Source organism: Heterodontus francisci, chromosome 27 (assembly GCF_036365525.1).
Source record: "Heterodontus francisci isolate sHetFra1 chromosome 27, sHetFra1.hap1, whole genome shotgun sequence".
Classification (NCBI taxonomy): domain Eukaryota; kingdom Metazoa; phylum Chordata; class Chondrichthyes; order Heterodontiformes; family Heterodontidae; genus Heterodontus; species Heterodontus francisci.
This window is the reverse complement of record NC_090397.1, coordinates 7,099,877-7,114,385: the sequence shown is the minus strand read 5'-3', so window position 1 is coordinate 7,114,385 and position 14,509 is coordinate 7,099,877. Positions and strand designations below refer to the sequence as shown.

The 14,509-nt window shown below is 45.7% G+C and overlaps 1 protein-coding gene across 7 annotated transcripts in view; it reads left to right on the top strand.

Annotated features, from left to right (window-relative positions):
- The window catches only part of LOC137384622 (cilia- and flagella-associated protein 54-like), a 712,374-nt gene extending 706,210 nt beyond the window's left edge, over positions 1-6,164 (top strand). For all 7 annotated transcript variants that reach the window (XM_068058759.1, XM_068058758.1, XM_068058757.1 and 4 more), the window contains one exon: positions 5,700-6,164. In XM_068058759.1, the coding sequence (XP_067914860.1) occupies positions 5,700-5,825 (126 nt within the window). In that variant the 3' untranslated portion in view covers positions 5,826-6,164. The remainder of the gene's footprint in view (positions 1-5,699) is intronic.
- Positions 6,165-14,509: the final 8,345 nt, after the last annotated feature.

Genomic DNA, 14,509 nt, shown 5'->3' with positions numbered 1-14,509 from the left:
AGGCTGCTCCATCATTTTCTTCCATGGCTCCGTGTCTTTAAGGCAGAGGATATGCAAGGAATGCAGTCAAATGCATGAGCAGCCTTGGTACCAGTCACTAACTGATGAAGATTGGCATTGTTTATGTGATTGGATGTGTCTTGCGAAACCCAATGCAGAATGAGTGATGTTGATGCATGTACGCAATGGTTGTGATGCATCATTTGCCATGTCATTAAATCTGTCTGTTGCAGGAGAAACGTGAGAATGCTAAGACAGGTGGAGGGATCCCTGACATCAGGCTACTGACCATAGCTGAGGAGGAGGCTTCGGAGATCGTGAGAGAGGAGGGAGGCAGGGCAAGTGGAGATGGTGAGGCAGGAGCCACAAGCCGTAAGGATGAAGTGTCATCTCTGCTCTTGCAGCCATATGTGGAAACTGAAGGAAATTGTTTGAACTCATGATGAAACTGGACGGACCACCCGGCATCGACCTAGGCAATGGAAATGACACCCCTCCAAGTCACACGCCATCCTGACTTGGAACTATATCGCCGTTCCTTCACTGTCGCTGGGTCGAAATCCTGGAACTCCCTTCCTAACAGCACTGTGGGTGTACCTACCCCAAATGGACTGCAATGGTTCAGGAAGGCAGCTCACCACCACCTTCTCAAGGGCAATTAGGGATGGGCAATAAATGCTGGCCTGGCAGCATGAATGAAAAGAAAAAGCACATGCTTAAAGTGCCTCTGTTTGTGTCTCCACTGCAGGTGCCCACACTCGAGTAGCAGAACACTGTGTGGTTCAAGTGGGGATAGTGTGGGAAAAATGCATTGAAATGGATGATCAGCCATGATTGTATTGAATGGCGGAGCAGGCTCAATGGGCTGACTGGCCTACTCCTGCTCCCATGTTCCTATCTTCCTAAGAATCCTCCTCCAGAGAGGAAGAGGAAGCCAGTGCCCCAGAAGGTGCACTGTCACTTGCCTCTTCCTCCACCTCCACCAGTGTAGATACATCCATACGATCTGCGGGAGATTAAGATTAGAATCTGGGTCATAATCTTGTGTGAACGACACAGACACGTCCCAGCAGCTGAGGGAGCATGTGCCAGCCAGGTCCCCTGACAATCGGAGGACTGCTGGGGACCAGGTCCCTGCTCAGCCCCATGCTCATGATGATCCTCTGTTTGTTGCTATGAGAAGTCTGCTGGATGTGCAGCAAAGCCATGTGGAAAATATGTTGGAGATGCCTGAGGTCATGGTGGCTTTGTGCGTGCCATGGAGGAATCCACACAAGCCATGACGTCTGCCATGTCCCAGCCATTTGAGCGTATGGCTTCTCAGCATAGAGTCTGGCGAGCTCCGTGGTGAGTCTGTTTGAGCACTCGAGTCATATGCGTTCTGTCCTGCACTCCATCGCTGTTGTTATGGGCTCCATGCAGCAAGAGGGGGACGAGGAACCTGGACCTCCCTCCGGGTGCTCCTTCCCCTCAGGGAGACAGGCAGGTGCCATCGTGCACACAAATGGAAGAGGAGGAGCACGTGCCAGCTGCCCCGGGACCTTGCTCACAGGACACCCCCAGGGTAGGTGGCTTCTCATCTCCCTCCCGACATTGACCTCCTGACCTCCAGCAGGCAATCACACAGGGGATACTCAAGCACCATTGTTGCAGACCCCCAGTAGGATGGAACCATCACGGTCCCGTTCCTCCCGAGGACGCCTGCCAGTGTCATTCCCAGCAATGGGGCAGCGGACTGAGCAGACTGCCTCTACCTCAGCTGCTAATGTCGGGGTAGCACCAAGACATAGTGGAAGAAAAAGGAAATTGAAAGAATTTTGATCACTAAGGTGGGAGGATTATGGCAGGAACACAATGATGTTTGCAAAACATCTCAGGAAATCTCCAGTGTCTATATTTCATTAGAATTTGAGCCTTCACTGACTGATAGCTGTTTTCCTATTGATGATTAATAACTTTTTCCAATACTGTCATGCCTTACTTTTGTTTTCTGTGGTCATAACTTAACGCTGCTTGCGGTGGTGTGTAGTCACATTCATCGTAGCCCATAGATGATTTCAAATGCCGTTCACATCAAAGTGCATCCACGCTTCATTAAGATTGCAGAGATGAATTTCTGTGGGAAATTGTTGTTTCTGTTCCCAATATTCCTTGATGATGTGGCTTATTGTTGGCTGAAAAGTGCATAAATGAGCTTCTCCCCTTGCATGTCTCTCCATGGCCCTCATATCGAAGATGGCATTGTCGTCATCATTCTCTTCCTTACCCTCTTCATAGTCATCCTCATCTGAGGAGGACTGGTGTTCCTCCTGTTGCTCCATCAGCAGAATGTTGCCGCTTCTAATTGCAAGGTTGTGCAAGGCACAACAGACAATGATTACTCGTGACACCCTCTGTGGCGCGTACTGAAGAGCCTCTCCAGACTGGCCAAGGCAACAAAATCGCATTTTCGGCATGCCAATGGTGTGCTCAATGATGGCTTTGGTGGATGTGTAAGCGACATTGTACCTCTCTTCAGCAATGCTTTGGGGATGACGTACTGGTATCATCAACCATGTACAAAGCAGGTAACCTTTGTCACCCAGGATCCATCCGTCCACTTTGGCTGGTTCCTTGAAAACTGCTGGCAGGTGAGAGTTCCTCAAAAAGTAGGAATCATGGCAGCTCCCTGGGAAACGTGCACAAACACGCATGATTCTTCTCCTGTGGTCACAAACCAGTTGTACATTTAAAGAGTGGAAGCCTTTACGATTGACAAAGGCAACAGGCTGGTCCCAGGGAGCTCTAATGGCTACATGAGTACAGTCGATCACCCCTTGTACTCTCGGGAACCCAGCGATGGCGCCGAAGGCCGCAGACCTTGTTGCCTGGCTGTCCTCATCTACAGGTAAGTAGATGAAATCATTGGCATGTCGAGAAAGGGGATTAGTCACCTCTTTGACGCACCTGTGGGTTGCAGACTGCGAGATGCCACATATGTTGCCCGTGGATCCCTGGAAGGAGCCGCTGGAGAAAAAAACTGCATGCAGCAGTCACCTCGAGGACTACTGGCATGCGATTCCCACTGAAGCCGAGTGGCTGCAGGTCATGCTGCAGGATCCTACAAATTTCTGTGACTATTTCACAAACATCCTTAGGCATCTGTGACATTGCCTCTCTGACATTTGAAGGTATTTTCCCTTGTCCTGAGGATGCGATGATGTGCCAGTGCCTGTCTTCAATAAGGCTGTTCCTGGATGTTATCATTTGGAGCATCCTCACCTTCCTGTTCTGCCTGTTGCTGGTGCTCAGGCATCATGAGTTGAGGAAAAAGAGCTGTGCTTAGTCTCACTCTTCGTTCTTCTTCCCGTGGTACTGGACAAATTAGGTGTATGAGACCCATATCGCTGTGGCTTTTCTGAACAATAATAAGCAGAGCGTGGCAATTTAGCCCTTAGTTGCTAGTGAGCTGAAACATCAAAGCAATGAAGAGTTCCCTTATATCTGCCTTCAAATTGCAGCCAGTTTAAAGACACACCCACTGTCGTTTGCCTCCTCCCACTCTCTTTGCAATCCTTGAGCATCCACGTGGTTCCCATTATCGTTGGAGAAGATGGTGCACATGGAACTCGGGACAAGTCTCCCCACCTTCCAACCTCCACCTGCAACTTTCCAGCTTGAACCCATCACCCTTGACCCACCCAATGTTACCATTACCTTCCCTCCGTTACCACTGAGCTTTCCCCTGTTACCGTGCACAGTATAATCAACAATGTATTCATGCCATCCCTCCCCGCTGGTCCTAGTCCTGTTACTATTGACATGACAACTCTTATTCTTGAACCTGCTCACATCAAACTGACATTTGTTGCCAAGTTCCATTCCCCTCCATATGAAGCTGTTGAATACCCACCTATTAGTCTTGACCTTTCCCCACTGCAGAATCCATTTGCCCCATTGACTGTTACTATTCTCTCTGCTAGCCAGCACCCTCAATTTGCCCAACAGCTCCCTGATGTCGACAGCAGTCATCCCTCCCTTTAGGCCCTTGCCAAATATCTTCACACAGTACTGATCACCACCCCGCAGCTAATAAAATGCATCTTCACCATCAACATCAACCATTCAACAAGCTGGACGCTCCTCTCCACCCTCTTCTGCTCCTCCATCTGCCCGATCAACTCCACCTTTCCCTCCCCTACCACCCTCCCTTGCTTCTCCATATAGCCCCTGCCCATACCATCGCTGCCATTGTCTGAGATGATTTACCTTTGCTGGTGCCAAGCCTGGAGGCAAACATCCATTACGATGCTGGCATGGAGATAAACATCTATTCCAATGCTGGAGATAGTTTTGCAGCTGAGTTAAAGAGAGGAGAGCACAGTCCTGAGACTCAACTGCACAAATTCAACTACTGCACGCCAATTTGAAACATTCATGAATTGGGTGGGACGGGGATATTGCTTGCCCTTCACTTAATCTGGCAGGTAGGACTGAATCATAAATATGCGTAAGATAATGAGTATTCATGTTATTTAAATGAATGCAAAGCTGAAAATCCTCCCCAACTTAATTCCTCTGAAATATCCTGCTGTTAGGTGGAAAGTTTTTTTTGGATTCCTAATTATATCACCCTTTTTGCCAACAAATCCACCACGAAAGAATGCATAAAATTCCCCCAAGGAGTTTGGTCGGGCAGGATCTTCTTCAAGATTCTGTTTATTTGATTATTTTTGTACAGATGAACATGAAGTTTACTCTTGATAATCAAGTCCATTATATAGTGTGGAATGGAAGATTAATGGGTCTGTAGTTGTCTGTCAGTCTTGCCATCTTTTTAAAATATGGGCATCACATATGCCTATTTCCAAACTTCTTGTACCTCCCTCTCTCCCATAATTATCAGTTTTTCACAATTTTCTTCCCTTGGCTCTCTCATCACTGTGGGACAAATACCACCTCTCCTTGTATTTGTTTAGCCCGTATAACCTGTACAGGACTTCCACCTCACTTACAGTGAAGACATTGATTCTACATGGGATATCTTCAACTGTATTGCAAAAGCAGAGAAAATGAGGATAAAATTAACATGCCTCAAGCAAGATCATTTTTTTCAAGAAGAAGAGTGGATTTGTAGAACCGAGTTGCAGCTAACAAACTTAATACTGCATTTTTTAAAATGATCTGGAAGTGTATTGGGTTCAGGAACTGATTATGGTTTATAAGTACTGGATTCAGTGGTGTATAAAACATGATGGTTTTCTGTGGCTGGAACTGGACATTCATGCCAAAGAAAGCAGACATTTATAATGCAGGATGTAAGGTTAGACACGTGTCCTGGAGTTAATGCTTGACATTCACTTAGGGAGAGATTGCAGGATATTTCCTCAGGAAAGTAAATAAGTTGGGATAATGTCCAAGACGATTATACATGGTCTTATTGGACTAAATTGCCTTCTATTTACAGAGGGTTCTTCCTATTATCTGTCATAACTTTGGCAGGATTCCCGGAAAAGTGTATAAATGACTGCGTTTCGTCTTTTGTGCCATTCGCTCAGGGGTTCCATCAATCTCTTGTGGGAGAATTGCCACAAACCTTACAAGCAAATCTTTTTTGCTCTCTTTCTGATATTATTGTTATAGCAAATACAGTATAGAAGATTTAACACAGGAGTTGGCTGTTTCATATATTGTTGTAAATGCATTTACTTTCTCAACAGGTTCCCTTTGATATTTCCTTCCATACCCTAGACCAGTTGGAACAAATATTTAATCCTGAAGTTGGCTACATCTTAAAGCATGGGAGTCTGTTCAGGTGGCTAATTTCTTGCATAGAATCAGATTGAATTACTGTACCTTTACTACATTCATAGAATTTGGAACTTGCAGCTGGTAACAATGTCTTTAAAATATTTTAAATTGATTTTCCTTTCACATTTATTCATAATATGCGCCTGGACATCTCTTCTAGCAGCTAACTTAGACACACTATTGAGCATTCATTTGACAGATGCAGTACAAATGATATTTTATCACGTCCAGGAGTTGGTACTGTTTTAAAGCATAGTTTGTAGTTTTTAAGCTGTTGAATAATATTTCACAATGTGTTTTCTAAATTTACAATCCGTCCCATTCATTTTACTTTTTGTACTATGTAAAACCATAGGTTTCTTTCTTCCAATCAGTCTTTAGCAGTATTTGCTCTGTATCAGAATCAAATAATTATATCAGTCGATTGTTTCTGCAAATTAAAATACCTGCATTATACCATCAATGCCTTGACTTTAATTACCTGTAGTTACATAAATCTACTTGTTTGTTGATGGAATATCAGCCAGCTACCTGGATGACCCTCTGCCCTCCTTCAAAGAGTGCTATGGATCTTTCACATCCACAGGAACAGGCAGCAGAGTCCTTCGTTTGACATCTTATCCAAACCTATTCTGGAGTATTAGTTAGATTATGTGTACGCTCAAACATACAACCTGTGATCCTGAGGCAAATGAGCTAAGTTGACATTTATACATTAAATGAATTGGTTAACTGCCAAAAAACTGGGTTTTTTTCAATGTTTGGAGCCACTGAGAAGTATTTGCACTGCAACCAATCAATTTATTCCCTTAAATGAATTTATCTTATTAGCACTTTTCAGTTGAAGGGAACTTCCATTAAGAGAAGCATGTTAAAGAGAAAATACTGCTCTGGAGATGTAACATCTGAAAAAAAACCTTTACAGAACTAGTGAAATTAAAAGCATTGAGAATATTCCATCCATTATGTCTATGCTAGCTCTTTCCTAGAATAATTAAAACTAATCCTACCATCCTCCTCTCTGCCCATTGACATACATCTTCCTCTGCTTCAAATATTTGTTCAATTTTCTCTTTAGAGATACAATGGTATCTGCTTCAACCACCTCTTCTGGCAAAGCATCCCAAGCTCCAATAACCCTCTGTGTGAAGAAATTTCTCCTGACCTCTCCCCTCAAACATTAGTGTTAATTTTGAACTCATGCTTTCTCATTAATGACTCCCCAAACAGAGGAAATTGTTTTCCCGATTCGCTCGATTAAAGTCCTTCATCATTTTACTGTATCTTCTCTTAGCCTTCTCAGTTCCAGCGGTAATAGTGTTCAATTCTATTGTTTTTATGCCCTTAGTGTTATTGGGCACTGAAAGTTGCTCCTGAAAATGTTATAACAAGAAGTTATTAAGTTCCTAATTGTGTCCCAACTTAAGCTACATTTCCATTATCGCTTCCATCACATCCCTTCCAGAGTTCCAATACAACTAACCAATTTTGCTTTAAATATTTTTGTAATCACATATTTCTAAATCCTGCCTCCAATTATTTTCAAACATTATGGGCTGAATTATAGTGGCCCTGGGCAATGGGATTGGAGGCAGGTGGGGTGGCTGGTAAAATGGTGAGGGGACACGTTGGAACGGAACATGTGTTCCCACCTCCGGCCAATTTTTCCAGAGGTGGTGGGGTGGCGGGGTCAAGAGCGAACATGGCAGTGCCGGGCAGGCAATTGAAGCCTGTTAAGATGTCAATTGAAGGTTATTTTTAGCAGGTTTATAAATGTTACCCGGGGTGCATGGGATCCAGGGAGCTTCAGCAGCTTGCTATCTATAAGGAGCCGAGATCTCAGTGACTGGAGGTGGAAGCCTTTGAGAGCAGCAGTGTTTCAATACAGAAGAGTGAGAGGCAATAAAACATAGGAGGGTGAAGCTGGAGGTACAGCCAAGTGGACGCACACATCGGAGGCAGATTATAGGTAGGGTATCTCTGAGGTGCAACTCATGCCTGCAGAGTTAGGGGATTGAGAGACTTTGAGACCTGAGCGCATCAATTAGCAATGGGTCTCAGGCACTCAGAATTTGACTCCTCCACTGAGGAGGGGACTGAGAGAGACAGAGACAGGTGCAGGCACAGGAAATGGGGCTGCAGCCTGACAAGGTTGAAAGACTATGCGAATGGGGAGGGTGGAAACTGACATGATTGGGGGCTTATGGTCGTAGAGGCACTATCCAACCACAAGAGTCTACTGGCAAAGAATCTGCTACACGGGGATTGAATCATGGAATCATAGAAATTTACAGCATGGAAGCAGGCCATTCAGCCCATTCTGTCTGCGCCAGCTGACAAGCAGCCATCCAGCCTATTCCTACTTTCCAGCTCTTGATTTGTAGCCTTGTAGGTTACAGCACTTCAAGTGCATACCCAAGTACTTTTTAAATATTATGAGGGTTTCTGCCTCTACCACCCTTTTAGGCAAAGAGTTCCAGATCCCCACCACTCTCTAGGTGAAAAAATATACCCTTGAATCCCCTCTAAACCTTCTACCTCTTACCCTAAATCAATGCCCCCTGGTTATGGATCCCTCAACCAAGGGGAATAGGGCCTTCCTATCCACTCTATCTAGATCCATCATAATTTTAAACACTTCAATTAGGCCTCCCCTGAGTCTCCTCTGTTCCAAAGGAAACAACTCCAGCCTATCCAGTCTTTCCTCATAACTAAAGTTCTCCAGCCCAAGCAACATCCTCATGAATTTCCTCTGTACCCTCTCTAGTGCAATCACATCATTCCTATAGTGGGGGGACCAGAACTGCATGCAGTACTCCAGCAGTGACCTAACTAGTATTTTTTACAGTTCCAGCATAACCAACCTCCCAGCTCTTATATTCTATGCCTCGGCTAATAAAGGCAAGTATCCCGTATGCTTTCTTGACCACCTTACCCACCTGTCCAGCCACCTTCAGATACCTGTGGACATGCACTCCAAGGTCCCTCTGTTCCTCTACAGTTCTCAGTGTCCTAGATTTATTGTGTATTCCCTTTCCTTGTTAGCCTTCCCCAAATGCATTACCTCACACCTCAGATTGAACTCCATTTGCTACTGTTCCGCCCACCTGACTAGGCCATCGATATCCTCATGCAGTCGATAGCTTTCTCCTACATTTTCAACCACATGGCCAATTTTTATATTGTCTGCAAACTTCTTAATCATATCCCCTACATTCAAAGTCCAAACCATTGATATACACCACAGAAAGAAAGGGACCAAGTAATGAGCCCTGCAGAGACCCACTGAAGATAACCTTCCAGTCAGAACAACACTCATCAACCGTTACCCTTTGCTTCCTGCCTCTGAGCCCATTTTGAATCCAAATTGTCACTTTGCCTTGGAACCCATGGGCTTTTACTTTTGTGACCAGTATGCCCTGTGGGACTTTATCAAAACCTTTGCTGAAATCCATATAAACTGCATCAAATGCACTACCCTCATCGCCCCTCCTTGTTACCTCCTCAAAAAATTGCAATGTCTGTATCGTCCTCTCATTTGTGAAATTGGACGCAAAGTATTTATTAAGAACCATACCAACGTCCATGCCTCCACACACAGGTTACCCTTATGGTCTCTAATAGGTCCTAATCTTTCTTTAGTTATCCTCTTGCTCCTTATGTATTTGTAAAAAATCTTCAGATTTTCCTTGCTAATATTTTTTCATGCCCTCTCTTTGCTTTCCTAATTTCCTTCTTAATTTCACCCCTACAATTTTATATTCCTCTTGGTTTTCTGCAGTATGGAGCCCTTGGTATTTTTCACAAGCCTCCCTTTATTTCTTTATCCTCTCCTTTAAGCCCCTGACATTAAGGGGGCTGTGGATTGTCACTCCCATCATTTTTATTTATTTATTTTGAGATACAGCACTGAAACAGGCCCTTCGGCCCACCGAGTCTGTGCTGACCAACAACCACCCATTTATACTAATCCTACATTAATCCCATATTCTCTACCACATCCCCACCATTCTCCAACCACCTAACTACACTAGGGGCAATTTACAATGGCCAATTTACCTATCAACCTGTAAGTCTTTGGAGGAAACCAGAGCACCCGGTGGAAACCCATGCAGTCACAGGGAGATCTTGCAAACTCCACACAGGCAGTACCCAGAACTGAACCCGGGTCACTGGAGCTGTGAGGTTGCGGTGCTAACCACTGCACCACTGTGCCGCCCGATTCTTGCGCTGAACCCTCATCATCTCTTTCTTGAATACCTCCCACTGACCTGGCACTGATTTACCTTCAAGTAGCTGTTTCCCATCCACTTTAGCTAAATCACATCACAGCTTAGTTAAATTAGCTTTTCCCCAATTGGGAACTTATTCCTGGTCTATCTTTGTCCTTTTCCATAACTACCCACATCTAACTAAATTATGATCACTTCCACCAAAGTCCTCCTCAACTGCTACCCCTTCCACATAACCAGTTTCATTTCCTAAAACTAAGTCTAGAACCACCCCCTCTCCTATTGGGCTTGCTATGTACTGGCTGAAAAGGTTCTCCTCAAAGCAGTTTCAAAATTCTGCTCCCTCTCTGCCTTTAACACTAATTCCGTCCCAGTTAATATTGGGGTAGTTGAAATCCCCCGCTATTACTGCCCTATCGGTTTTGCATTTCTCCAAAATTTGTCTACATATTCGCTCTTCTATCTCCCTCTGGCTGTTGGAGAGTCCCAGAGTACACTCCCAGAGATTGCCTGTTTTTTGTTCAGTTGAACCAATATGGCCTCATTTGATGATCCTTCGACCATAACATCCTTCCTCACAGGTATAATTGTTTCTTTCATCAATATTGTGACCCTCTCTCCTTTTTATCCCCCTCTCTATCTTGCCTGAAAACCCTGTAACCAGGAATATTGAGCTACCATTCCTGCCCTTCTTTGAGTCATGTCTCAGTAATAGATATACCATACATGTCAATCAGTTTCCTCATCTCTTCTGTCTTATTTCCTAGATTTCTTGCATTGAAATATATACCATTTAGCATTGCCAAACTCCTTTGTTGTCTATTTTCTAGCCTTTGTTTCCTCTGCCCAAACACGCTTACTAATTTTTTGCCTTCCATTTCCAACTTCTCTTCCCTCCTTTCTGAATCTACTTTCAGGTTCCCATCCCCCTGTCAAGCTAGTTTAAACCCTCCCCAACAGCACTAGCAAAACTTCTTGCAAGGATATTGTTCTCAGTCCTTTTAAGTGCAACCCGTCTGTCTTGTACAGGTTCCATCTCCCCCAGAAGCAGTCCCAATGTCTCAGGAATCTGAAGCCCTCCCTCCTACACCATCTTTCTATTCACATATTCATCAGCGCCACCTATTTCTGTACTCGCTAGGACATGGCAGTGGGAGTAATCCAGAGATTTGGAGGTCCTGCTTTACAATCTCTCTGCTAGCTGCACAAACTTTGCCTGCAGGACTTCATCTCTCTTTCTGCCTATGTTATTGTGTCATTGGTGTCGATACGGACCACAACCTCTGGCTGATCACCCTCCCCCCTCAGAATGTCCTGCAGCTGCTCAGTGACATCCTTGCCCTGGCACCAGCGAGGCAACATACCATCCTGGAGTCAGGTCTGTGGCCACAGAAGCACCTGTCTGTTCCCCTCACTGTCGAATCCCTATCACTGTTGCTGTTCCACTCTTTTTTCTCAACCCCCACCCCCTGCTCCGCCCACCATTCATCTGTGCAGCTGAGCCAACTGTGGTGCCATGAACTTGGCTCTGCCTGCACTCACCTGTGCAATCAGAGGATCCCTACCCTGCATGTCTGGACCTTCCTGTCGTTCTGGCAGTCACCCCACAACTTAAAAATATACAGGCAGAGAGGGAATGGGTGACCACCTCCAGAACTGTGCTATCCATGAAGCTCTCAGCCTCACGGATTCCCCGTAGTGACTCCAGCCACTGCTCAAGCTCCAAAACCTGTATATTGAGCTGCTCTATCTGGCAACACTTCCTGCACGTGTGGTGGTCCAGGCCACGAGAAGCATCCAGGATTTTCCACATGACACAGGATGTGCATTCCATGGGGCTGGGATTCCCTGCCATGCCTTTACTTTCTAGGCTATTCACCAGAAACTCTTACCAGCTATTCACTGGAGCAGTGTGTCTACGGAGACTGCAGCTGTCCATGCAAGTAGTGTTGGAGCTGTGCAAAAGCTGGAGGAGGATTTAAGGCCAGGGGATGTGGTGGCCACTCTTTGTCTGTGGTGTTGAAAGTCACCACGGCCATCAACTTTTACACCTCAGGATCATTCCAGGGATATCCCAGTCAGCAGCCCAACACTGCATCAAGCTGTTAACAGATGCGTTGTACCAGAGAGCAGGCTAATACATACATGTTTGCATGGATCAGGCCAGTCAAGCTGAGAGGGCGATTGGATTCAGGGCCATCCTTGTGTTGGCCAGGGGCTGTAAGAAACACAGAATCAGTTACAAACTGCTGGGATTGTTTGACCTGTAGTAACCTGGAGCTCGGACACTGGCCTGTGCTGGTAAAAACCAGTTTGAACTAGTTACTTTATGAGACAAACAAAGGATCCATCACAGGAAAAGGGCCTTATTTGGACACGGTGTGATACCAGGGTCTTTGGGCCTGGGCCAATTAAGAGAAGCTGTGAACGAGGTGAGCAAGGTTAAGCCAACCGGAAAGACACAGCTCAGATTTGGAGAGATAAGCAACAGGATAAGAATAGAGTTTTTTGGGCATAGAGCCAGCGAAGACTCCATTGTGGAAGCGGAAGACCCTGCGTGAGCGACGCGGCGACGAGGTAGCACTGAAGGGCGGCACAGTGGCGCAGTGGTTAGCACCGCAGCCTCACAGCTCCAGCGACCCGGGTTCAGTTCTGGGTACTGCCTGTGTGGAGTTTGCAAGTTCTCCCTGTGTCTGCGTGGGTTTCCTCCGGGTGCTCCAGTTTCCTCCCACATGCCAAAGACTTGCAGGTTGATAGGTAAATTGGCCATTATAAATTGCCCCTAGTATAGGTAGGTGGTAGGGAAATATAGGGACAGGTGGGGATGTGGTAGGAATATGGAATTAGTGTAGGATTAGTATAAATGGGTGGTTGATGGTCGGCACAGACTCGGTGGGCCGAAGGGCCTGTTTCAGTGCTTTATCTCTAAATAAAATAAAAGAAATAAAGTAGAACGGAACGCCTGGCCAGCGTTAACTCTTCCTTTTTCGGGTAATATCCTTTGTATTCTGTGACTAGGTCAGGGAAAGGTCAGAGGAATCTAGTGGGTGTGCTTATGAATTCTAGCTAGTTTTGTTATTAACTGTGTAACTCAATTGGAGTTGTATGCTTTTGTCTAACTAAGTGTATAAGCCTTATTCTTACATTGTACAACAAGGTGAATAAAGTAAATTGATTGTAAAAGAAAGGACTGAGTTCCTCCTCTTTGTACTAAGCCATTAACTGTAGCTGTGGATTAAGCTGGAGGGTGGCTCTCTTGAAACCTGAAACCCAAACACTCAGCCTGAGCCTGAATTAAGAGGACTTCAGTCCCATGTGACGGCCAAGATCAACTGGGTATAGGGAATAAAGGGGACAAGGGGGAGTTGACTCCGCTCCACGGTTTACACTTGGATTCCTCCGGGTGCACGGAGTAATCGATTGCATGGATGTGGCCATCAAGGCTCCCACAGATCAGGCAGCAGCTTTTGTCAACAGGAAGGGTTTTCAATCGCTGAATGTACATCTAGAATGTGACCACTGCAAATGAGCGTACAAACGTATGAGTTAGGAGCAGCAGTAGGCCACTCGGCACCTCGAGCCTGCTCCACTATTCAATAAGATCATGCTGATTTGATTGTAACCTCAACTCCACATTCCCGCCTACGCCCCTTTAACCTTTCACCCCGTTGCTTATCAAGAATCTATCTACCCTTGCCTTACAAATCCTGCAGGTGTGTGCAAGGTTCCTGGGAAGCTGTCATGACTCTTACATCCTGAGGCAATTCCAGATGCTTCAGCTTTTCAGGCCACCCGAACGCCTTCATAAGTGCACGTGGCTCCTTACACCTGTGCAGCACCCCAACACACAGGCAGAGGACACTTACAACTGATGACACGTGACTACAAGGGCAACCATTAAGCAGGCCATAGGCCTTCTGAAAATTAGATTCTGGTGCCTGGATAGATCTGGGGGAGCCCTGCAGTTGCACCATAAAGGCTGTCACGTATCGTCGTGGTATGCTGTGCTGTACACAACCTGGCATTTCAGAGAGGAGTAGGCCTGGAGAATGAGGATCTCCTTGAGAGTGCACCCTGCTCCAAGGAGGAGGAGAATCTGGAGGAGGCCCGGAGCAGCCAAAGGCAATGCACCCAAGGGGTCGATGTTAACGGGCGTTGATATGCATGCCAGGGAGACACAAGAATCACTCATACAGGCATGTTTCTCCTGAGCCAACCTTAAACATCTGTGTTAGTCCTTCACTTTTCTCCCTCACACGGCCTTGTTGGCCTTTCCTTCAGTGCTGTTGCCATCTCAGGTGGTCCATCAAGACAGGGACACTAAGGCATACACTCAACATAGAGTCATAGAATGGTTACAGCACATAAGGAGGCCATTTGGCCTGTCGTGTCTGTGTCGGCTGTCTGCAAGAGCAACTCACCTAGTCTCACTCTCCCAAATTTTCCCTGTAACCATGCAAATATTTTCTCCAGATAATTATTCAAGT